Source organism: Pelmatolapia mariae, linkage group LG22, assembly GCF_036321145.2.
Source record: "Pelmatolapia mariae isolate MD_Pm_ZW linkage group LG22, Pm_UMD_F_2, whole genome shotgun sequence".
In the NCBI taxonomy this organism is placed as follows: domain Eukaryota; kingdom Metazoa; phylum Chordata; class Actinopteri; order Cichliformes; family Cichlidae; genus Pelmatolapia; species Pelmatolapia mariae.
In genome coordinates this window covers 24,665,390-24,689,637 of record NC_086245.2, presented here as the reverse complement: position 1 = coordinate 24,689,637, position 24,248 = coordinate 24,665,390, and the positions used below count along the sequence as shown (strand labels likewise).

The window sequence follows — 24,248 nt, the reverse complement described above, 5'->3', positions numbered from 1 at the left end:
CCGTCACTCCTAAAACTTCCTCCCGTTTCTTAACAACTAAATGCCATGTTTTGATTGGTCGACATGGTACATTTTTCGACCAATGGGAAAGGGTGGGGGGTGTTTTGGTTTCGTCTTTGCTCACAGGCGGAGAGTGCTTCGAGCGTTTTCCTTATAAAACGCCGTTCCCGCAGTAAATATAAACAACGATAGTATTCAGGAAGAAAACCAAACATTGCAGATATTTTTTATCATAACTCTGGTTTTACGTGGCCTATCAACACAATTTAAAAAATGGTATAAAGTCCGCACTTTTTCCGTCAGTTGTTCCGTCTGTCCTGCTCACATCTCCAAAGGTTGTACACGTTGTCATTAACGTGGCTTCACTCCACATCAGCCACGCCGCTTTGCTAGCTAAACACCGGTGTCGGCACATATTTACTTTAATTTCAATTCGGGTTAGAATTTTTTTTGTGTGCGCAACGCAGATTTTCTCTGCGCAGAGACTGTGCCAACAGTGCGCAATTGCACACGTGCGCAGGTTAGAGGTATCATTGGTGGTCACTTACATGAGGTACAAAGGTGTGGTGCACCTCCAGCGCTTGCAGGAAGATGGCCCTGAACCTGCTCTTCATCATCCCAAAAGCACGCTCTATTATGGAGCGTGCCCTGGAATAATGGCTGTTAAAGCGCTGGGCTCCCACACCTTGGACTGGCCTCTTGTAGGGTGTGATGAGGGGGAGTGGACGCTGGAGGCATGGGTACCCTCCATCTGCGAGGATGAAATGCCCTGGAGGAGGGTAGACTGACTGACTGTACAGTGGGCTGTGGCGGAGCACCCTGGAATCATGCACCGACCCAGGCCAGCCCACGTATGTGTCGATGAAGCGGCCCCGATGGTCACAAACCGCCTGCAAGATGATTGATGGAAACAGTTTTCTGTTCCTATAGCACTGACCATCAGGGCCACTTGGACACTTGATGTGTATGTGGCAGCCGTCGATTGCACCCACCGCTTTCATAAAGGCTCTGTGGCGTGCCAGCCCTGCAAACCCACGGGACACTACCTCCAGGTCCTCTGGGGTTGTTGGGAGGTGGATGACCTGGTAGCGAATGGCCAACACCTCTTTTGTGACTCGGTGGACGATATAGTGGACAGTAGAACGAGGCATCCCAAACACTCTTGAGACCACCCTGTAGGATGCTCCACTTGCCAACCAGAAAAGAAACACCAGGATCTCAATTGTGGCACCCCATCCATGCCGCCGATCCTGGTTCAGGAGATTTAACAACACTGCCAGAGACTCCCTGCTTAGCCGAAAATCAGGCCTTGGATCCTCCTGGCTAAAAAAACGGTCCAGGACAGGTACACTTTGGTTAATCCTGCAGTACAACGGCCTTGTCTGGTTAAGGAAAAGGTGGAGAACAGCATAAACAGTTTTAATAGAAAGGTATGACTTCATTTATTTTATGACATCAAAGCATTATTCTGATTACTAAGCTTGAGTAAAATATACTAACACTGAGAAATAACATTTTATACATTTCATCTGTTTAGCTAAGCTTTTTTGTGAACTCAAAAATAACCCTGTTTTCAGCTTTCTGACAATTTTACTGCAATTTTATGTACAAAAATAAGTAACAGATCATATGAATAATTGAAAATAAATGTAAACTTATAGAAGAACATTTTCTAAGAGATTTTGTTCATATATTTTGAATGACCGCCGTCATTCAGTCACTGAAATTATCCATAAAACTAGCTAAGTAATTCCTAAATGCGTCTAGATTAATAGTTTTACCTGGATATGATTTTCTCTGATGAGCCTGGAGTACAAAACGTGCCGGCGATGACGACCGCGACACAGTTTTTTTTAGTTCGTTGATAATTAAAAATGAACACAAAAAACGGAGCAAGATTTCGGGGTCCATTTTCGATTTTCGTGCCGTGGCGCTGACGACCGGAAATACTCTGAATTAAGGGCGGGAGTAGATCGAGAAGGCTAGACCGTCCAATTTCACAGCCGTTTACTTCCGGCCTACCCGACCTCCTGAGGACCCGGCCCACGTAGACCGCGAAGGCCGGGTCCTCAGGAGGATGCAACCCATGAATTTGGACACAGCAAGTGAGTGATTCGTAACAGGAAGGGAGGGGGTGAGTCAGTGAGTCAGTGATTCGTTCAACTCGTTTGAGCTGTGAGCCAGAAGGGAGGGGGTGAGTGATTCGCCTTACGCTATGATTCAGCACAGCGAGGGGGTGAGTGATTCAGTGATTTGTTCAACTCGTTTGAGCTGTGAGCCAGGAGGAAGGGGGTTAGCGAGTCCTGAGTGATTCGCTTATGCTATGATTCAGCACAGCAAGGGAGGGGGTGAGTACCTCAAATGTGCTGTTAGCATGCTAGCTGAGCGATGCTACTGTGAACCGAGGAGCTATTGTCTTGATGTGAGCTTCTACTCAGGGTTTTTTCTTCCAGTTCAGAGCAGGAATGTTTTTGTTAATAAACTGGCTGTTGTTTATTTCCCCACAATTTTAATTATAAGCTAGATATATTTCTACTAATGGAATTAGTTTGCTAACAGCAACAGGGATGAGTCAGTGAGTCAGTTGCGCTTGTGAATCATGATTCACGAGTCAGTAAAGTGATTCTCGAGTATTGAACGATTCGTTCACGAATCGAACATCACTACAGCAAATGCTCTGAAAGGAATTATACGTGTTTGCTTGCAATGAAGGAGGCGCTGGATGCATCCCTGGCTTGCAGTGATGGACTGGCTTACGGCAGATTTTAAAATTAATCATGGTATGATTAAAACAAGGTGTATGTTTTTTGCATTTTCCCTGAGAACATCACAATCGTGTTTGCGATATAATTCTTATAATTGTGCTCTGTGTAATTTTTATGAGAAAATCCAAACAGTGGCAAAACCATCAGATTTTTTGTAGGGGTGGCCAGGCCTTTGCTTACATTGCAGTGGTGCAGAAACTGCTTTTGCATTCATTTTGCAGTAGAATTAATAGTCATTTCTTTTCTTGCCCACTCTTTACATTTGTGCAGGCATTAGAAGAATTACATTATAGGCATTCATGTGCAATAACACTATTATGCCTTCAATTGGTTGACTTCAAACCACGTGTTTTGCATGTCTTTCCTCTAGCAATCATTCACTCAGGAAACAGTCCACTGAAACAGACACAGAAGAGCAGAGATAGTGATCGCAATAAATGTGCAGTCTGTTTCCACTGCAGTTTATTTCACTGCTATGCTGGCATTGGCAATTGTTCAAGTGCACTTTGACAAGAATTCAAAGGCTTGGAGAAAGAGGCACAAAGGAACTATTGTTGTATTGTGTATATTTTATTCCAAGATGAAATCTGTATCTCAAGTATAAGGATATATTAAATAGTTGATAGACACATTTAGAACTAATGTGATTGATGGACGTGAGAGATGTGCCATAATTGTGTGTGCATGTGTGTGTATGTGTGTACAGGGGGTGTAAACAAAGTGCCGAGTCACTGTGAGTTTCAACAAATCAACAGCATTACTTGTAAGAACATATGAATGCATGAAGAAGGATCTTTAAGGGTTTAACATATGCACATTAGATGGATACCAAGGTTGTGACTGTTGACATGCAACCGTATTAATGAAGCACACAGGAATAACGTGCAGGAATGATGACATCCAAACAAACTGCACAGGAGCACAGCAGCAAAGCGCTCATTGTCACTTTACTCTGTGCACTTGATTTGATCTGAAGGTGAAATTTATTGTTTGATTTTCCAAACGTTTTTCACCATAAAAACGACAGTTTTGCACACCTGTGAATACAAGCAGGTTAAGATATAAATCACAGTCAATAACTTTAACTGTGCTGCTGCAGAAATCTTCTGACTTTCATTATCATGTGATATAAACTGTGGGGTTGTGATGTAAGAGGGTAAGAGATCTCTTGTCAGAAGACCAAAATGGGACGGTACCTAAATCCACCAATCCGGATGTGGAGGGCTGGAGTTTCACCTGCTGTGGCTTCAGTCTTCTCATCTTTAGCCTTCAGTAATTTCAGCTGCCATACTAAGCTGTTCACTCTGAAATCATGGCCAAGGACATGACTCTGTGGTGGGGCTCTGGCTCTCTCCCCTGCTGGCGGGTAATGATCGCTCTGGAGGAGAAGAAACTGCAGGGATACAACCAAAAACTGCTCTCCTTTGAGAAAGGAGAGCACAAGTCAAAGGAAGTCATGGATGTAAACCCCAGGGGACAGGTAGGCTTGTATCACAGGTTTCAATCTGGACTTTGAATGCTTAAACTTGAACTTATTTATATATTTTTTTCCATTTGTCTTAAAGCTTCCTGCCTTCAAATGTGGGGACAAAATCATCAACGAGTCCTACGGTGCATGCTTCTTCCTGGAGGTGAGAACTCGGGCAAGGTACTGCCTTGTCAAGGAGATAAATTGTTGGAGGTCAAGTTGAGGGATTATTAGGTTTACCATGATTGTTTAACAGTGCATTGTAAAAACATGCACTCTACACTGCAGAGTAAAAGAAACTAAAGCGTTTTGCTGCTTTTCATAACAGTTACTGTTTTCCTGTCTTGACCAACAGTGTGAGTACATGTCCCAGGGAACCAAACTGATCCCTGTGAACTCCAGCGAGAAAGCCCTGGTGCTCCAGCGTACCTTTGAGGGTAACACACTTCACCAGAAAATGGGTATGTTAGCTTAAATCTCCTCTCTGGTTTTGAACCACAAAGACATAACTCTTGAGTTCCTGCATTTTCACGTCTGATCCCCCAAACTCTGACCTCTTCCTGAGGTCAGAGTTGTTCAAAACACATGCCATACAATTAGAGCTGTGTGGCTTGTCCTCTTAAAAAAAAAGAAGAACAGCCAATCCAAATTAAGTAGCGCAGAGCCGAACCTATCACAGCCGCAGTCACGTCACGTGACTTGTTACGTACAGCACAAGCGCCAAGCCGCACATGTGTATTTGTTTGGGAAGCAGCCAGCCGCCGTGCCGCCCGGGTAATGAAGGAAATGAGTTTGCCGACTAGAGAAAAATCAACCGAGAGCGTGACCGAAGGCTACCGAAGAGAAAACCGATGATGGTTCCAATGCCGGGGAGATTGTCGAACGGAAGAGCCATAGAAGTTCCGTAGTGTGAAGGTATTTCGGCTATTTCAAGTCTGACAAAAAACAGAGTAGCGCGCACTGTAAATTGTGCCGAAAGCAAGTCTGGAAATACAATAAACCGGTGCATGCTCAATTTCTGACTGAAAGCGCTAATTCGTCATTCGGCTTTTGTCAGACTAAAGTAACTGTTTGAAAAGCTAAGCTTTACAACAAGGAGAGATTGAGAATTTCCTTTTAGTTCTCAGTTTATTTGATATTGACAAAAGTTAGTCAATTTTGTCTGTTCTTCTGTAAAACAAACTAAGATTTAGTTTTAGAATTAATATTTTGTTTCTAAGTGGAATTGACAATTTAGTAGTCTGTTTTGTTTGTTCTATTTTGAAACTTAAACGCTTTAGCGGCTGCCTTTTGTGTAGTTTGCAATATTTGCCTTTATTTATCTGAAAAAGTCTCATGTTCCTTAAGTACATCTACCCTGTTGAACTTATTATGGGAAATAAATATTTAAATCAAAACAAGCTGCTGATTATTTCACATTTTACTGGTGAGCAACGGCACATTTAAATCTTACAAATATAGTTATTTAGCTTATATCGTGATATATATCGTTATCGCCTGAAATGAATCGTGATATGAAAAAATCTTATATCGCCCACACAATAATAAGCTCTAGCATAATGTTTTATGAGTAACCATCGGGTTTATCAAAGAAATCTTTTACAGCCTACAGCTTGATGTTACACAGCAATTCACAGACATACGAAACATTCAAAAGGATGGAAGTGGATGGAAGAGGCCATCTTCATGAAATGTCTCTTCTGATATTTTGCAGTGGATGTTTTTAGGTACAACCAGAGGGTCCCAGAGAATGAGAGGCACGAATCTGCCTTTAAGAGACTCAAGGAGACGCTGACTGGTGAGGTGCAGATATGGGAGGGATACCTGCAGAAGGTATGTGAATGACCTGCACGCACTTACACTCTACTGCTAAACAAGCATCCAGCGCACAAAACTTATAGCTACATAGCTTTGTTGCTCTGGCTTTGTGCTCCAACTGCTTTGTAGTGGGAGAAACAGTCGGGGAATAAATTTAGTAGTAAATTTTTAGAGTAAAGTTTATGTTTTGACACAAACATAATCTTTGCAGGATTGAGGTAAAATCACGTACTTTACACCTAAACAGCCTATTGCACTGTGTTACAGAGATGCGACTCTTTTCTTTAACCAGGCAAGTCACAGGAAAAACCTTCCTACAATCTGGCAGATTTTAAAGCCGCTTAAGAAAACTGGGTTAAGGTTAGAAAAAAAACACCAAAAGTTAAAAAAGAAAAACAAAGCAGCAGGACATGTTTGGATGATATTTGGACAAAGCCAGGCCGACTGTCTGAACCAAATTTAAACAGCCAATAGAAAAGCTGCTGTTAGTGTAAAAATCTTATCTAAAATCTTACTTATCTTTATATTTAAAGAGATACTGTGGAATATTATAATGTGAGTTCTGCAGTGTTTTCTCCTTACAGCGCTTTATTTTGTGTTTCTCTTAGACACCAGGCGGTTTCCTGGCGGGAAAGAGCTTTTCAATGGCTGATGTGATTGTTTATCCAAGCGTTGCTCGTCTCTTCCATATGGGGTAAGTAAGCTATTTTACTAAGACCGATTTTTAGCTGCTTGGCAAGATGAATGAATGGAATAATAAACAGCGATGAACTCACACTGACTTTGATCTCTCCTGTAGGCTAAGTGAGAAACGTTACCCCAAACTGTCAGAATACCATAAAAATCTGAAGGACAGACCCAGCATCAAAGCCACCTGGCCTCCACTTTACAAGGACACCCCTGGACAGGACATTTTTAAAGACATCTGAGATTGAGAGGCTCATCAGCTGATAAGCTAATCTTTCCTTGTTGTGTTTTTAATTTGTTACCATTCCTTGTATTTCAGTACAATATGAAGTCCAGTCATGTGTGACTGAACATGTGATTGTCATATTGTTATGAACAAAACAAATTAAAAAGTCAGTTTTTATTGTATCAGCTTCATTAGCTGAAGTAACTGTTTTTCATATTCATATCAGGAACATGTTTCATTTGTGTTGGGACCTTTGGTTGCAAATTTTGAAGCCATCATGATAACCTTATCCCACCAATGATGTGGAGATCCACCTTATTTAGATCCTATTAAAATGAAGGCACTCAAAAAATCCTCTGGAAAAAAGTACAGTTCTTGGATAGAGTTTAATACACTGTATCATATGAGCAAAACCTCTACGTCACGTATGTCCGACTCTACATTAAATAATAAGTTACAGTGTATATGTTCAGTGCAGATGGATATATAGTGTATATAGTCATATAGGTATACATTTCATTCAAAAATCCACCAAAGAGCATATTACAAATATAATAATGATAATAATAAGAACAACAATAATGATACAATCAAAATCTGACTGTGGATATTGATATTTTACCACAGGCTTCAAGCATAGTCCATCAAGACTATTTTCAGTAAGAGCACCAATTTGAGACATCCACATTAAATCCATCCTGTGCAGTTTTGACAGGAGAGGTCACTAAATCAAAACTTTAAAGCTTTCCTTAATTGTTGTCATTGTACCCTTTGACGCTGAGCTTTCCTATTGGTCTCTAAGTAGCAACACTTGGGCAATCACTGCATGGATTTGTAAAGACATCTGATTCACATTAAACAAGACACTAATCTGTTCAACAAAACCCAGGGGACAAAAAACAAGCAAACAAAGATGTGGTATATTAACCTATCCCCTATATGGTCTATAAGTGCATGTCTTTTGACGGTGGGAGGAATCTGGAGAGAAAGCCCCTGGCCTGATGGCGGAATTGAACTCAGGACCTTCTTGCTGTGCGGCAACAGTGCTAACCACTGTTAGCGCATCAGGAAGTGAACAGTCCCCAGTGATAGCAGTAGGCAACCCTCGTGGATGGTACACAAGACTCCTGCTTGGCGTTCATGACCGATGCAGAAGGTCCTAAAGCGCACAGCCTCTCTCTTTCAGGGTTCAGGCCGTCAGCCACATCCCTGCTGGAAAATGATGGAAGAACGACCCGCCCGCCTGGGACAAGAGGTCCCTCCGAACTGGGAGCTCCCAGGGCATGCCATTTAGGAGGGGCATGATTGCCAAAAACCAGGGCTTGTGGGGCCAGAGAAGGGCCCCAGGTTTCTCTTCAGCACTGTAGCCAGGCTGACAAAAAGTCAGAGCTCTACTGAGCCAACCATCCCTTTAACATTAACTAGTAATGACTTCATGAACTTCTTCAGAAATAAAATTTTTATCATTAGAGAAAAAATTACCAATAATCATCCCACAGATGTAATATTATCTACAGCTACTTTTAGTACCATTGATGTTAAGTTAGACTCTTTTTCTCCAATCGATCTTTCTGAGTTAACTTCAATAATTAATTCCTCCAAACCATCAACGTGTCTTTTAGACCCCATTCCTACAACACTGCTTAAAGAAGTCCTGCCATTAATTAATTCTTCAATCTTAAATATAATCAACCTATCTCTAATAATTGGCTATGTACCACAGGCCTTCAAGGTGGCTGTAGTTAAACCCTTACTTAAAAAGCAATCTCTAGACCCAGCAGTCTTAGCTAATTATAGGCCAATCTCCAACCTTCCTTTCATATCAAAAATCCTTGAAAGAGTAGTTGTCAAACAGCTAACAGATCATCTGCAGAGGAATGGCTTATTTGAAGAGTTTCAGTCAGGTTTCAGAGCTCATCACAGCACAGAAACAGCTTTAGTGAAGGTTACAAATGATCTTCTTATGGCCTCTGACAGTGGACTCATCTCTGTGCTTGTCCTGCTAGACCTTAGTGCAGCGTTCGATACTGTTGATCATAATATCCTATTAGAGCGATTGGAACATGCTGTAGGTATTACAGGTACTGCACTGCAGTGGTTTGTATCATATCTATCTAATAGACTCCAATTTGTTCAAGTAAATGAAGAGTCCTCTTCACACACTAAGGTCTATTATGGTGTTCCTCAGGGTTCAGTGCTAGGACCAATTCTGTTTACATTATACATGCTTCCCCTAGGCAGCATCATTAGAAGACATAGCATAAATTTTCACTGCTATGCAGATGACACGCAGCTCTATCTATCCATGAAGCCAGGTAACACACACCAATTAGTTAAACTGCAGGAATGTCTTAAAGACATAAAGAGCTGGATGGCCGCTAACTTTCTGCTTCTTAATTCAGATAAAACTGAGGTTATTGTACTCGGCCCTGAAAATCTTAGAAATATGGTATCTAACCAGATTCTTACTCTGGATGGCATTACCTTGGCCTCCAGTAATGCTGTGAGGAACCTTGGAGTCATTTTTGACCAGGACATGTCCTTCAAGGCACATATTAAACAAATATGCAAGACTGCTTTCTTCCATTTGCGCAACATCTCTAAAATTAGAAATATCCTGTCTCAGAGTGACGCTGAAAAACTAGTTCATGCCTTCATTACTTCCAGGCTGGACTACTGTAATTCTTTATTATCAGGATGTCCTAAAAACTCGCTGAAAAGTCTTCAGCTAATCCAAAATGCTGCAGCAAGAGTACTGACAGGGACTAGGAAGAGAGAGCATATTTCTCCTGTTTTGGCTTCCCTTCATTGGCTTCCTGTTAAATCCAGAATTGAATTCAAAATCCTGCTCCTCACTTACAAGGTCTTAAATAATCAGGCCCCATCTTATCTTAATGACCTTGTAGTACCATATCACCCTATTAGAGCACTTCGCTCTCGCTCTGCAGGCCTACTTGTTGTCCCTAGGGTATTTAAAAGTAGAATGGGAGGGAGAGCCTTCAGTTTTCAGGCCCCTCTTCTGTGGAACCAGCTTCCAGTTTGGATTCGGGAGACAGACACTATCTCTACTTTCAAGATTAGGCTTAAAACTTTCCTTTTTGCTAAAGCATATAGTTAGGGCTGGACCAGGTGACCCTGAATCCTCCCTTAGTTATGCTGCAATAGACGTAGACTGCCGGGGATTCCCATGATGCATCGAGTTTTTTCCTTTCCAGTCACCTTCTCACTCACTATGTGTTAATAGACCTCTCTGCATCGAATCATATCTGTTATTAACCTCTGTCTCTCTTCCACAGCATGTCTTTATCCTGTTTTCCTTCTTTCACCCCAACCGGTCGCAGCAGATGGCCGCCCCTCCCTGAGCCTGGTTCTGCCGGAGGTTTCTTCCTGTTAAAAGGGAGTTTTTCCTTCCCACTGTCGCCAAAGTGCTTGCTCATAGGGGGTCATATGATATGATTGTTGGGTTTTTCTCTGTATTTAATATTGTGCTATCTACTGTACAATATAAAGCGCCTTGAGGCGACTTTTGTTGTGATTTGGCGCTATATAAATAAAATTGAATTGAATTGAACCAGGACCAACCGCACCTCCTCGGTCTGAACTCGGCGGAGGAATGAGTGTAGTAGGGAGAAAGGAGGGAAGGCATACAGGAGGGCCCTAGGCCAGGCATGCGCCAGGGCATCCCACCCCAGAGGGGGGTCGTCGGCCTTCAGGGACAAGAACAGATGGCAGTGAGTCGAGTTCCTGGAGACAATGAGATTGACCTCTGCCCTCCCAGATTATAATAATAATAATAATAATACATTTTATTTGATAGCACCTATTAAGTCACCCAAGGACACTTAACAATAGAATAAAACACATAATAGAACAATGACAATGAAGAAAAATAAGAAAACAAAAGCACAAGATGAAATAAACAAACAATAGGTTCACAGTGAATATGCAGATTTGAATAGACGGGTTTTAAACTGGGGGAGAGAATCAATGTTTTCCTATATCTGGGGGTAGAGAGTTCCACAGTCTGGGAGCAGCCTCCACTCTCGGGTGAGCACTGAAACCAGGAGGGCAACATGAATCAGCTGAAGGGTCTGCTTCCCATGGTGGTGAGGTGGAAAGAAGGCACAGCAAGCTGGATAGAAGAAGAGGATAGAGGTGAGCGGGCAGACGAGATAGTGCTTAACAGGTCAGAAAGGTAGGGAGGAGCAAGGTGATTTGCCTTCAGTAGGTTGGATTTTGTGCCAATAAGGAGGATTTCAGTTTTATCCTCATTAAGCTTAAGGAAATTAGAGCTGAACCAGGATTTTAATTTGGATAAGCATTCTGTAAGAGAAGAAGGTGGGAGGGTGGAATCAGGCCTGCAGGAGAGATATAACTGGGTGTCATCGGCAAAACCGTGAAAATGAAGATCAAATTTATGGAAAATGGTACCAAGACAGAGCATTTAAATTATGAAGAGAAGAGGGCCTAAGACTGAACCTTGGGGTACACCAGAAGAGTCTGGGAATAGACGAGAGCGAAATGATTTGAGTCGAGTACCAAGACAGGAAAGTCTGCTTAGAAGAATGGAGTGAGAGATGGTTTCGAAGGCTGAGCATGTTGAGAAGACCAGAGTCAGCTTCGAGTAAAACATAATTAGTGACTTTAAGTAAAGCAGTTTCTGTACTGTGACATGAGCGAAAACCATATTGAAATCTCTCATAGATGTTATTATTAACCAGGTTTCGAGTATTTTAGAAATGAAGGTTAGATTAGAAATCGGACTGAGGTTGTTAAAGTTGTTAGGATCTAAGGAAGGTTTTTTCAGTATTGGAGTGACTGAAGTTATCTTGAATAAGGAGGGAACGATGCTGGTGGTGAGTGAAGAGTGAATGATACCAGAGATGAGTGGGAGTAGGGAAGAGAGGCAGGATTTTACAAGCACTGCAGGCATAGGATCAAGATGATATGTGGCGGGCTTTGATTTATATGATTTACTCAGAAATATTAGATAAATCAGGAAGACGAAAGATGGAAAAGGGTTCAAAATGGAATAAAGGTTCTGGAGAGGGGATAGACACAACATTCGAACTGAGTTGCTGGTGAATGTTATTAATTTTTGCAGTGAAGAACAGCATCAAGGAATTACAGGTTTCAGAAGAATAAAAGTGTGGTGGTAAAACGTTGGGGGGCTGAAGAAGTTTGTTGAGAAGTGAAAACAGAGTCCTGGAGTTACCCTCACAAGAAGTGATAATACCAGAGTAGAAGCTTTGTTTGGCCTGGTTGATGGAGTCTTTATATTGAAGTACATGATATTTATAGATTTCTGCATCAACATTATGTCGACCACCTGCGGGTGGAGCAGGGTTTTAATAGTTTTGCAATTTTCATTAGTTTTTATTTTTATTTAGTTTTGACTTCAGATTTTCAATTTTATATCAGTTTTAATTAGTTTTTACCAATTGTTTGCTAGTTTAGTTTAGTTTTTATTTTTTTGAAAATCCTTAGTTTCAGTTTAGTTTTGATTAGTTTCAGTTATAGTTTTAGTTGTGTTTGCAATAATTAAGTGTAACAAAATCCCAGTTTCATCATATCAGTCATTCTCTTCTGCTTATCCTTGGGTATGTTGCTATTCCAGCTACCATACCCTGCACCCTGGACAGGTCGCCTGTCTGTCGCAGGGCTAACACACAGAGACAGACAACTCACATTCCCACCTATGGGTTCTTTAAATAAATAAATAAATAAATAAAGGCAGATGAACAACCATTGATACCAGGCAACTATAAAATGTATATCTTGGCCCCAATGAGACTATTAACTCTTGCAGCACCGGGCGTTCGTAATTTTGGTTCAAGTGAATTGATAAACTTTTTGAAGGCAATTGACTCACACAGTTATGTAGATATCCCAGTCCTGTTGTCTCGGGATGTATCACGCTGCCTTGCCTGGTGTTAGCTTCTGTTTCTGGGGATGAGGGTTGAGTGTGCTCCCTTACCTTCTCAAGGTAAGCTAGCTTAGCCTTCTTGTGTGAGCTTTTCAAGTGCACTTTAAGGTTTGTGGGATTTTTTTCCCTTTAGAAATGTCCCTCATAATTTGTCTCTTTCCACTACAAGACACTTGCTTTATCCAAAACACAGTCATATTCAAAGTAATCCCAAATTGGACTCTGGCGCTTTCTCCAGACTTTTCCTGACATGATTCTGCGCGTGGACGGAGCAGCAACACAGACGACTCGACTAACGTACTTGCCACCTGCTGGCACAATGAGACACAGCAAGAAAAAAATCTGGAAACTAAACTTCTTTTTTACCCTTGACTATTGTATGACACACACACATCAACGAAAACTAAACATATTTTTGCTATAAATTCAGTTAATTTTAGTTAGTTTTGTGAACACTCATTACAGTTTTAGTTAGTTTTCCTTTTTTTGTTTTTATTTCCGTTAACGAAAATGTTTTTTCACTTCTAGTTTTCGTTATTTCGTTAGTTTTAGTTAACGATAATAACCTTGAGTGCGAGGCTTGTGAAATGGGACGGTCTAGCCTCCATCGCGCTGCCCAGGTTGCCTAGCAACCATGATACTAACAGCTGGAAACGTTTCATACAGCATTGTTTGACAGAAATGAAGGAGAAAATCTTTTGTTCATGTGTTTGTTTGTTTCATGAGCTTTGATCATTCTCTGTAAGATTAAGGTCAGCTATTGAACGGCGTATATTTTAAAGTAAAGGCTTTAAAACCAAGTTAGTACAAACATCACTAATGTCACATAACTTTGCCGACATGTGGCCAACAGTAATGTTTTAATGTTCTTCATTATTAAACATTTGCACATAAATAAGTGACATAATATTCAGTACTTACTTAAAGTTTACTCTTCGGGCGCCCCTCATCCGCCGTTTTTTTTTCGGCAAAATTATCCACACCCACCGCCACGCTATGCATACTGGGATATGTTGGGCCACGAAGTCTACACCGCCACAGCCTTAAAATTCAGGGAAATGAAGGACGCATTTGAGGGCCGCATTTCGAGCAGCCTTCGAATTGGGACAGCCTTCGTCGCGTCGCTGTGACGTAATCGGCCTTAAAATGCGGCCTTTAAGGCTGCAGACCCTGAATTGGGATACAGCCCATGTCTTTTGTTGTCAAGTTCATGTTGTTATGTCTGCATTTCATTATGTTTCCTGTTTAATTTTGAAGAGGTCCTGTGTTCTATGTGTTTAGTTTTACGCTCCCCTTGTGATGCTGTTATGTTCATGTGTGTCAGCTGTTTGTCCATGTGTTCCCACTTCCCTTGTTAGCCTCCTGTGTGTACTTAGTCCGTGTGTTTTCAGTCATTCGTTGTCAGGTCGTCTGCTCGCCCACGTCGCGTCTTCAGATATCCATGTCATTTCACCATGTTTAAGGTTTTTTCATGTTTTTGTTTTAGTTCACCCACTTTAGGTTATTGTTTAGTTTCACCCATGCCCTTTGTTTGTATTTATTTTGCCAGCCTTAATAAACTGCTCATTTTTCTGTTAATCCACATCACGTTTCACATTCTGTTTGGGTCTGCATTTGAGTCATTTTTCGCAACACATACAGTCTGCCTCAGTCAGACTGTGACAACTATAAAGTTAGGCTATTCAAGCGTTTCTGCTGAAGCAAGCCTGTTTATATTTTTGCAGCACAACACCACTGAAATTATTGTTAGCTTTAATAATAGTAACTTCAATAATCATTCGAGGGTTTTATTGATTGATTTTGATGAGCTAAGGGCATAATAGTGTTGTTGCATATGAATGCCTATAATGTAATTCTTCTAATGCCTGCATAAGCAAATATAAAGAGTGGGCGAGAAAAGAAATGGCTATTATGAATGATTACTGCAAAATGCAACAGCAGTTTCTACAAAACATCTGATGGCTTTGCCACTGATCGGATTTTCTCATGAAAGTGACACGGCAGCACAATTATAAGAATTTTATCGTTAACGCAATTGTGCAATGTCCTCATTGAAAATGCAAAAACATACATAATCCCGCTGCTTCCTGGTCCCCAAGCAGGACGGGGATCATCAAGCAGGACGGGGATCTTCGTCCTATTCTAGCCTCAGGGGCCTCAATTGTTATCTTCAGCCCCTGAAATGCAAGATGTTGACGGCCCCCAGGGTGCATCAAGCCATCAATATGGGGGATTGGTTTGCCACAAGGACACCTACTTCCAGATCCCTATCTGGCATGGACACTGGGGGTTCCTCAGATTCGGGTTCAAGGGGCAGATTTTCGAGTTCAGGGTCCTCCCCTTTCGGGATCTCCCTGGCACCCCGGACCTTCAACAGGTGCATAGACAGGGCCCTAGCTCCTATGGGGCTGCGGGGCCTCAGAATTCTGGATTATCTGGATGACTGGCTGGTAGGTGCCTCGTCAGCAGAACAGTGCCACAGCCATGATGCCCTCCTGGTTTCCCATGTTCAGGCTCTGCGGCTCTGCCTGAATCTCAAGAAGTGCAGGCTGGAACCACCCCAAATCACAGCTTTCCTGGGCATGTCCCTGGACTCCGTCAGGGCTTCGGTTCCCCTCACGGCAGAATGGCAGCGGGTCCTCAGGACATCCCTGAACCACTTCAGCTTCCACTCTCGGGTGAGCTGGGGCCTGTGGGGCCTCATGGGCTGATGGCTGCAACGGTGTAGGTGGTCCCGTTGGCACTCCTGCACATGAGACCAGTCCAGTGTCACCTTCTAAGCCTCAGCCTGTGTCCACAGCACTCCCACCAGACCAAGGTGGTAGTTTCCCGGGGTCTCCACCGGGAAACTACGGTCCATCAGGTCAGCAATACTACCTCCTACATATGACCCATCCACGTTTAGTCCCTGTTCAGCTGCCTTATACCAGTTTGAACCCATCTCAATTACACTTCTTAACGAGATGGTTAGACAAATTAAACCTTCTGGTTCTCCCGTGGATGTTATCCCTGCATGGCTCTTTAAAGAGATTGTCCCTTCAATTGGAACCTCAGTCCTTGCTATTATAAATAGCAGTATTACGTCCAGTGTGGTTCCTGATGGTTTTAAACATGCAATTGTAAACCCTTTATTAAAAAAAAAAACCTGGCCCTGACCCTTTAGTTTGCTCAAATTTTAGACCCATTTCAAGACTTCCATTCCTTTCAAAGTTGTTGGAAAAAATAGTTTTAACCCAACTGAACACGTTCTTAGATGCTAATGGTATCATGGAAGTTTTTCAGTCTGGTTTTAAACATCTACACTCCATTGAAACAGCACTTTCACGTGTTTTTAATGATATCTTTTTAGCTAGTGATTGTGGAAGTCCTGTGATCCTTGTGCTTTTAGATCTTACTGCAGCATTTGATACTGTTGACCACAATATTCTTATCTCTCGTTTGGAACACCTGGTTGGCATCAAAGGTGCAGCACTGGATTGGCTTCATTCATATTTGAGTGGCAGAACGTTTAGTGTTAAAGTTGAAAATTTTGAGTCCACCTCAGCCCCCCTTCCTTGTGGGGTGCCCCAGGGCTCAGTCCTTGGCCCTCTTCTTTTTTCATTATACCTGCTCCCTTTGGGGTCTATTTTTAGAAAACACGAAATATCCTTTCACTGCTATGCAGACGACTGCCAAACTTATTTGCCTTTAGCACCGAATGGCCCAGGCTCCATCCAAATCCTTTTGAACTACCTTGAAAATGTCAAAGCTTGGATGGCTCTGAACTTGTACTTACACCTAATAATATTTCATGCAACCCACTTGGAAATTGTGGTTGGCTAGGGTCTTATATCAAACAGCATGTGACAAATTTGGGAGTCATTATGGACTCGGATTTTAAATTGAACAAACATATTAGTTCTGTGTTGCAAAAAAGCTTTTTCCAGTTGAGGCAAATAGCCAGTTTTGTCAAGATGTGACATTGAGATGGTAATACATGCCTTTTATTTCAACACGGTTTGACTACTGTAATGCACTTTATTTTGGAGTCAGCCAAGTGTCTCTTCCACGTCTTCAGCTTGTTCAAAATGCTGCTGCCCGCCTCTTGACTGGTACCCACAGGCATGAACATGTAACACCTATCCCGTCTTCTCTTCATTGGCTTACTGTTTGTGACAGACTTAATTTTGAAGTCCTAATGCTGGTTTATAAATGCCTAAATGGTCTTGCTTCCCCATACCTTTCCAAGTTACTTTAGCCTTATATTCCTTCACGCACCCTCAGATCAGCTGACCAGCTGCTGTTGGTTGTCCCAAAATCAAGACTAAAATGTAGAGGAGAACGAGCCTTTTCAATTATGGCCCCCAAACTTTGGAATACGCTGCCTTTAAATATTAGACAGGCATCTTTGTTTCCTGTTTTTAAGTTGCTTTTGAAAACACACCTTTTTTTGATAGCGTTCAGACTGGTGTGAGTTGATATGTTTATTATGTGTTTTATTATGTTTTTATGTGAAAGTCAGTGGTTTTATCTTGTATTTTACCCTTTTGTTTCTGTACAGCACTTTGGGCAAACCTTGCTGTTTTTAAATGTGCTACATAAAAAAATTGGATTTGGATTTGGAGTGGAGGCTCCACCCCAAGGTTATTATCGTTAACGAAAACTAACGAAATAACGAAAACTAGAAGTGAAAAAACATTTTCGTTAACGGAAATAAAAACAAAAAAAGGAAAACTAACTATAACTGTAATGAGTGTTCACAAAACTAACTAAAATTAACTGAATTTATAGCAAAAATGTGTTTAGTTTTCGTTGATGTGTGTGTCATACAATAGTCAAGGGTGAAAATGAAGTTTAGTTTCCAGATTTTTTTCTTGCTGTGTCTCATTGTGCCAGCAGGTGGCAAGTACGTTAGTCGAGTCGTCTGTGTTGCTGCTCCGTCCACGCGCAGAATCATGTCAGGAAAAGTCTGGAGAAAGCGCCAGAGTCCAATTTGGGATTACTTTGAATATGACTGTGTTTTGGATAAAGCAAGTGTCTTGTAGTGGAAAGAGACAAATTATGAGGGACATTTCTAAAGGGAAAAAAATCCCACAAACCTTAAAGTGCACTTGAAAAGCTCACACAAGAAGGCTAAGCTAGCTTACCTTGAGAAGGTAAGGGAGCACACTCAACCCTCATCCCCAGAAAACAGAAGCTAACCCCAGGCAAGGCAGCGTGATACATCCCGAGACAACAGGACTGGGATATCTACATAACTGTGTGAGTCAATTGCCTTCAAAAAGTTTATCAATTCACTTGAACCAAAATTACGAACACCCGGTGCTGCAAGAGTTAATAGTCTCATTGGGGCCAAGATATACATTTTATAGTTGCCTGGTATCAACGGTTGTTCATCTGCCCTAATTTATTTATTTATTTAAAGAACCCATAGGTGGGAATGTGAGTTGTCTGTCTCTGCGTGTTAGCCCTGCAACAGACAGGCGACCTGTCCAGGGTGCAGGGTATGGTAGCTGGAATAGCAACATACCCAAGGATAAGCAGAAGAGAATGACTGATATGATGAAACTGGGATTTTGTTACACTTAATTATTGCAAACACAACTAAAACTATAACTGAAACTAATCAAAACTAAACTGAAACTAAGGATTTTCAAAAAAATAAAAACTAAACTAAACTAGAAAACAATTGGGATAAACTAATTAAAACTAATATAAAATTGAAAATCTGAAGTCAAAACTAAATAAAAATAAAAACTAATGAAAATTGCAAAACTATTAAAACCCTGCTCGCACTTCCGGCCTTAGCGGTCTTTGAGTACGCGGCCCTTGTGGACCGTTAAGGCTGCGTACTTTAAGGCTGCAGACCCTGAATTGGGATACAGCCATGTAGATATGAAACACAGAAAGGACAAAGGAGACTTAACACAGGGGTTGAAAACACAAGGGGAAACTAATAAAAGAACTTAGATAACAAACCATAAACATCAACATAAACTGAAACTCAAAACTCTGGATTAAAAGACCCATGATTGTGACGAATAGTAATAGATTGTGAATGGTAATATTGATTGTGATAGATTGTGAATAGTAATATTCCTTTTCATAGCATTTACAAGCCTAAACAAATAAAGGCTAATAAAAGGTAATCATGTCAAAGGTGTGCTTTATCAACTGGGTGTGGTGCAACCAGTTTTCTCTGCACAAAGGTAACTCAGATGGCCAATGACAGCATGAGGTTGCATACATGAATCCTTTTTGTGTTATTTGCCTGAATTTCCACTGCTATGTTAAATGCACATTCTCCTTATTAAGGCCCAGTGAGCATACTGTAACTTGACCGCTTCAAGTTAAAATAAGTTTGTATGAATCAGCTTTGTCAACAATTTATGATCCTACATAATTAGCCAGCCCTAAAAACATCTTGTGCACAGTGACTCCCACTGGCTTGACCATTTTATTTGCTCTGCTTGCTGAATGTTTGGAAATCTTTTCTAAGCTCATTTTGGCACTTTTCGACTTGTTTGTTCTCCTTTTGCACCATCAGCTCAGTTTGAAAAAGAATTAGCAATATTATTTGGATGAGCTGTCCAAATCTCTCCATCAAGTTCACTGATCACAGTTTAAAACCTCATAAGCCCATTTGCTTGTCTTTCGGTGGGGTGTGGTTTTTGGCTCAGCTGTGGGAGGAGAGAGGGAGCAGGTGATTCAGGGTGCAAGGCTATGGGACAGAGGCTGTGTAGGACACCTGTTACATATTGTCTAACCTGTCTTCTCTATTTATTCAGTAACACTGCAGGACCAGACGGAAGCAGACTTACAATGAGAAGGAGAGCTGGCAGCAGCTGAAAACAGGCTGAATGGAGTATTGAGTTGACCAACTGGAACAAGGAGAGTACAAAGATTAAAGAGCACAATTGTTTCTGAGTATGTGTGTTGGGAACCCACGGCAATTCTGACATGTTTGAAACACTGTTGCATTGCTGCATGGTCCGTCTGAATATATACTTGCTCAAAAAAAGGAGTGTGTCATGCTACATAAGCAAAATGAAAATACTGAAATTAGTGCAGACACAGGAAAGCACATTTTCAAATTAAATTCTTTGCGTATGCCTTTTCTTTCCTTTTAGGTGTAGAGAAATCCTGATGCAGTCTATTACTGTTGAAACTTACACGTAATAATAATGCAGGGCTGCAGCTGTGTGTATGTGTGTGTGTGTGTGTGTTACTTGGACAAAGGGACTTAGTAAAAACCATGTGTTTTGCATGTGTTTCCTCTAGCGATCATTCACTCAGGAAACAGTCCACTGAAACCGACCCAGAAGAGCAGAGATAGTGATCGCAGCAAATGCTATGCTGACATTGGCAATTGTTCAAGTGCACTTTGACAAGAATTCAAAGGCTTGGAGAAAGAGGCACAAAGGAACTAGTTTTATATTGTGTATATTTTAGTGCAAGGTGAAATCTGTATCTCAAGTATAAGGATATATTAAATAGTTGATATTAGACACATTCAGAACTAATGTGATTGATGGACGTGAGAGACGTGCCAGAATCGTGTGTGCATTGTGTGTACAGGGGGTGAAAACAAAGTGCCGAGTCACTGTGAGTTTCAACAAATCAACAGCATTACTTGTAAGAACATATGAATGCATGAAGAACATATGAATGCATGAAGAAGGATCTTTAAAGGTTTAACATATGCACATTAGATGGATACCAAGTTTGTGACTGTTGACATGCAACTGTATTAATGAAGCCCACAGGAATAACATGCAGGATTGATGAGATCCAAACAAACTGCACAGGAGCACAGCAGCAAAGTGCTCAGTGTCACTTTACTCTGTGCACTTGATTTGATTATGAAGATGAATTTTTTTGTTTGATTTTCCAAACGTTTTTCACCATAAGAATGACAGTTTTGCACACCTGTGAATACAAGCAGGTTAAGATATAAATCACAGTCAATAACTTTAACTGTGCTGCTGCAGAAATCTTCTGACTTACATTATCACGTGATATAAAACGTAGGGTTGTGATGTAAGAGGGTAAGAGATCTATTGTGAGAAGATCAAAATGGGACGGGACTTAAATCCACCAATCCGGATGTGGAGGGCTGGAATTTTGCTATAAAACGAGACTGTTTCAGTCGTTGTGGCTTCAGTCTTCTCGACTTTAACCTTCAGTAATTTCAGCTATCAAGCTAAGCTGTTCACTCTGAAATCATGGCCAAGGACATGACTCTCTGGTGGGGCTCTGGCTCTCCCCCCTGCTGGCGGGTAATGATCGCTCTGGAGGAGAAGAAACTGCAGGGATACAACCAAAAACTGCTCTCCTTCGAGAAAGGAGAGCACAAGTCAAAGGAAGTCATGGATGTAAACCCCAGGGGACAGGTAGGCTTGCATCACAGGGTTCAATCTGGACTTTGAATGCTTGAACTTGAACTTATTTATATCTTTTTTCCACTTTTTCAGGTTCCTGCCTTCAAATGTGGGGACAAAATCATCAACGAGTCCTATGGTGCATGCTTCTTCCTGGAGGTGAGAACTCGGGCAAGATCCTGCCTTGTTGGAGGTCAAGTTGAGGGATTAATAGGTTTACTATGATTGTTTAACAGTTCATTGTAAAAAGAGGCACCCTACACTGCAGAGGAAAAGAAACCAGAGCTTTTTGCTGCTCTTTATAACACTTACTGTTTTCCTGTCTCGACCAACAGTGTGAGTACATGTCCCAGGGAACCAAACTGATCCCTGTGAACTCCAGCGAGAAAGCCCTGGCGCTCCAGCGTACCTTTGAGGGTAACACACTTCACCAGAAAATGGGTATGTTAGCTTAAATCTCCTCTCTGGTTTTGAACCACAAAGACATAATTGTTGAGTTCCTGCACTTTCACGTCCGATCCCCCAAATTACATTTAGAGGTTTTAGTGGGACATGTTCACTTTCTACATGACTTAGTTGTTGATGTTGCCATTAAAAGATCTGCCTTTTGGGATTTTGAGCCATGATTGGCAACATCACGCACCAACCTGTCACCTTTAAATCACTGATACTTCATGCGTTCAGCAAACGTCCTCAGAGTTGGTTCCCCTGCTCTTCCCGAGGTCAGGGTTGTTCAAAAAACATGCCACACAATAATAAGTTGTGTGTTCACATAATTAGGCTCTGGCATAATGCACTATTTCCTTAGGGAGTAACCCTCACAACAGGATGTTAATCTCAGTTTATCAAAGCAAGCATTTACAGCCTACAACCTGATGTTACACAGCAATGCACAGACATACCAAAAATACAAAATATGGAAGTGGATGCTGTGCAGTGTGTGGAAATTTTCTTTTTTCTCAAAGCTTTAAAACCTCGCACAATGGCCATCTTCATGAAATGTCTGTTCTGATATTTTGCAGTGGATGTTTTTTTGTACAACCGGAGGGTCCCAGAGAATGAGAGGCACGAATCTGCCTTTAAGAGACTCAAGGAGACGCTGACTGGCGAGGTGCAGATGTGGGAGGGATACCTGCAGAAGGTACGTGAATGACCCGCACGCACTTACACTCTACTGCTAAACAAGCATCCACAAAACTTATAGCTACATAGCTTTGTTGCTCTGGCTTTGTGCTCCAACTGCTTTGTAGTGGGAGAAACAGTCGGGGAATATTTTTCTGAGTAAAGTTTATGTTTTGACGCAAACATAATCTTTGCAGGATTGAGGTAAAATCATGTACTTTACACCCAAACCACCCGTGCACTGTGTTGCAGAGATGCAACCCCTTTTGATTTAAAAATTACCAAAAGTTCAAAAAGAAAAACAAAGCAGCAGGACGTGTTTGGATGATATTTGGACAAAGCCAGGCTGACTATCTGTACCAAATTTAAACAGCCAATATATACGCTAACACTGTTAGTGTAAAAATCTTATCTAAAAATCTTACTGATCTTTATATTTAAAGAGATACTGTGGAATATTATAATGTGAGTTCTGCAGTGTGTTCTCCTCACAGCGCTTTATTTTGTGTTTCTCTTAGACACCAGGCGGTTTCCTGGCGGGAAAGAGCTTTTCAATGGCTGATGTGATTGTTTATCCAAGCGTTGCTCTTCTCTTCCGCATGGGGTAAGTAAGCTATTTTACTAAGGCTGACGTTTAGCTGCTTGGCAAGATGAATGAATGAAATAATAAACAGCAATGAACTCACACTGACTTTGATCTCTCCTGTAGGCTAAGTGAGAAACGTTACCCCAAACTGTCAGAATACCATAAAAATCTGAAGGACAGACCCAGCATCAAAGCCACCTGGCCTCCGCTTTGGAAGGACACCCCTGGACAGGACATTTTTAAAGACATCTGAGATTGAGAGGCTCATCAGCTGACAAGCTAATCTTTCCTTGTTGTGTTTTTAATTTGTTACCATTCCTTGTATTTCAGTACAATATGAAGTCCAGTCATGTGTGACTTAACATGTGATTGTCACATTGTTGTGAACAAAACCAAATAAAAAGTCAGTTTTCATTCTATCTGCTTCATTCATTTTCTGTTGTCAGTAACTGTTTTTCACATTTGTATCAGGAACATGTTTCATTTGTGTTGGGCGTAAAGTCCAACTACAATAATAAGAACAACAACAATTCTAATAATAATACAATCAAAATTTGACTGTAAGACTTATATCAATATGTGGATATTGATATTTGACCACAGCCATCAAGCTTAGTCCATCACTGCAAGACTGATGGCTGCTATTTTCAGTAAGAGCACCAATTTGAGACATCCACCTTAAATCTATCCTGCCGCTGTGCAGTTTCTACAGGAGAGGTCACTAAATCAAAACTTTAATGCTTTCCTTAATTGTTGTCATTCTTCTCTTTGACCTTGAGCTTTCCTATTGGTCCCTAAGTAGCAACACTTGAGTAATCACTGCATTGTTTTGTAAAGACATCTGATTCACATTAAACAAGACACTAATCTGTTCTACAAAACCCAATGGACTAAAAAATAAAATAAACAGAAAAACAAAAAAAAATAATGTGGTATATGTTGTACTGTGAAAAAAATCACCTGCTACCTACAGTCCAACTCACAAATTATAAAGAAGTTCTACAGACACTAGAGTTATATTCATCATCACAAACAAAACTGTGTGCGTGTGTGTGTGTGTGTGTATATTTGTGTGAGTGTTCTTTTTCATTCCTAATGGGAGAGCTAGTTTAATTTCCAGAGGAACAAATGTATCACGGGATTTGAAAGAGAAATGAAAAAGAAGCAGAGATTAAAACATAACATAGGAAACACAAGCAAAGCATAGAGAGACAGAAAAAACAGAGACTACGGAAGGGAAGACAAAATGTATTGACAGAATTTTTGCAATTTTTATAACAATCCATAATG

At 41.1% G+C, this 24,248-nt stretch overlaps 2 protein-coding genes across 2 annotated transcripts; both read left to right on the top strand.

The window, feature by feature from the left end:
* Positions 1-4,077: 4,077 nt before the first annotated feature.
* LOC135933180 (glutathione S-transferase A-like) lies at positions 4,078-7,055 on the top strand. The gene is made up of 6 exons (XM_065471168.1): positions 4,078-4,245; positions 4,331-4,396; positions 4,589-4,694; positions 5,948-6,066; positions 6,660-6,745; positions 6,851-7,055. The coding sequence occupies exons 1-6, from the start codon at positions 4,078-4,080 to the stop codon at positions 6,978-6,980; spliced, it is 675 nt and encodes a 224-aa protein (XP_065327240.1). The 3' UTR covers positions 6,981-7,055.
* A 13,988-nt stretch (positions 7,056-21,043) lies between these two features.
* Positions 21,044-23,360, top strand: LOC135933178 (glutathione S-transferase A-like). The gene is made up of 6 exons (XM_065471167.1): positions 21,044-21,262; positions 21,344-21,409; positions 21,586-21,691; positions 22,273-22,391; positions 22,891-22,976; positions 23,082-23,360. The coding sequence occupies exons 1-6, from the start codon at positions 21,095-21,097 to the stop codon at positions 23,209-23,211; spliced, it is 675 nt and encodes a 224-aa protein (XP_065327239.1). The 5' UTR covers positions 21,044-21,094; the 3' UTR covers positions 23,212-23,360.
* The last annotated feature ends 888 nt before the right edge of the window (positions 23,361-24,248 follow it).

Coding starts and splice junctions, on each gene's coding strand:
- LOC135933180 (XM_065471168.1), top strand. CDS start 4,078: ATGGCCAAGGACATGACTCTGTGGTGGGGCTCTGGCTCTCTCCCCTGC. Junction 6,067..6,659: donor GGGAGGGATACCTGCAGAAG/GTATGTGAATGA, acceptor TGTTTCTCTTAG/ACACCAGGCGGTTTCCTGGC. Junction 6,746..6,850: donor GCTCGTCTCTTCCATATGGG/GTAAGTAAGCTA, acceptor TCTCTCCTGTAG/GCTAAGTGAGAAACGTTACC.
- LOC135933178 (XM_065471167.1), top strand. CDS start 21,095: ATGGCCAAGGACATGACTCTCTGGTGGGGCTCTGGCTCTCCCCCCTGC. Junction 21,410..21,585: donor GTGCATGCTTCTTCCTGGAG/GTGAGAACTCGG, acceptor CTCGACCAACAG/TGTGAGTACATGTCCCAGGG. Junction 22,977..23,081: donor GCTCTTCTCTTCCGCATGGG/GTAAGTAAGCTA, acceptor TCTCTCCTGTAG/GCTAAGTGAGAAACGTTACC.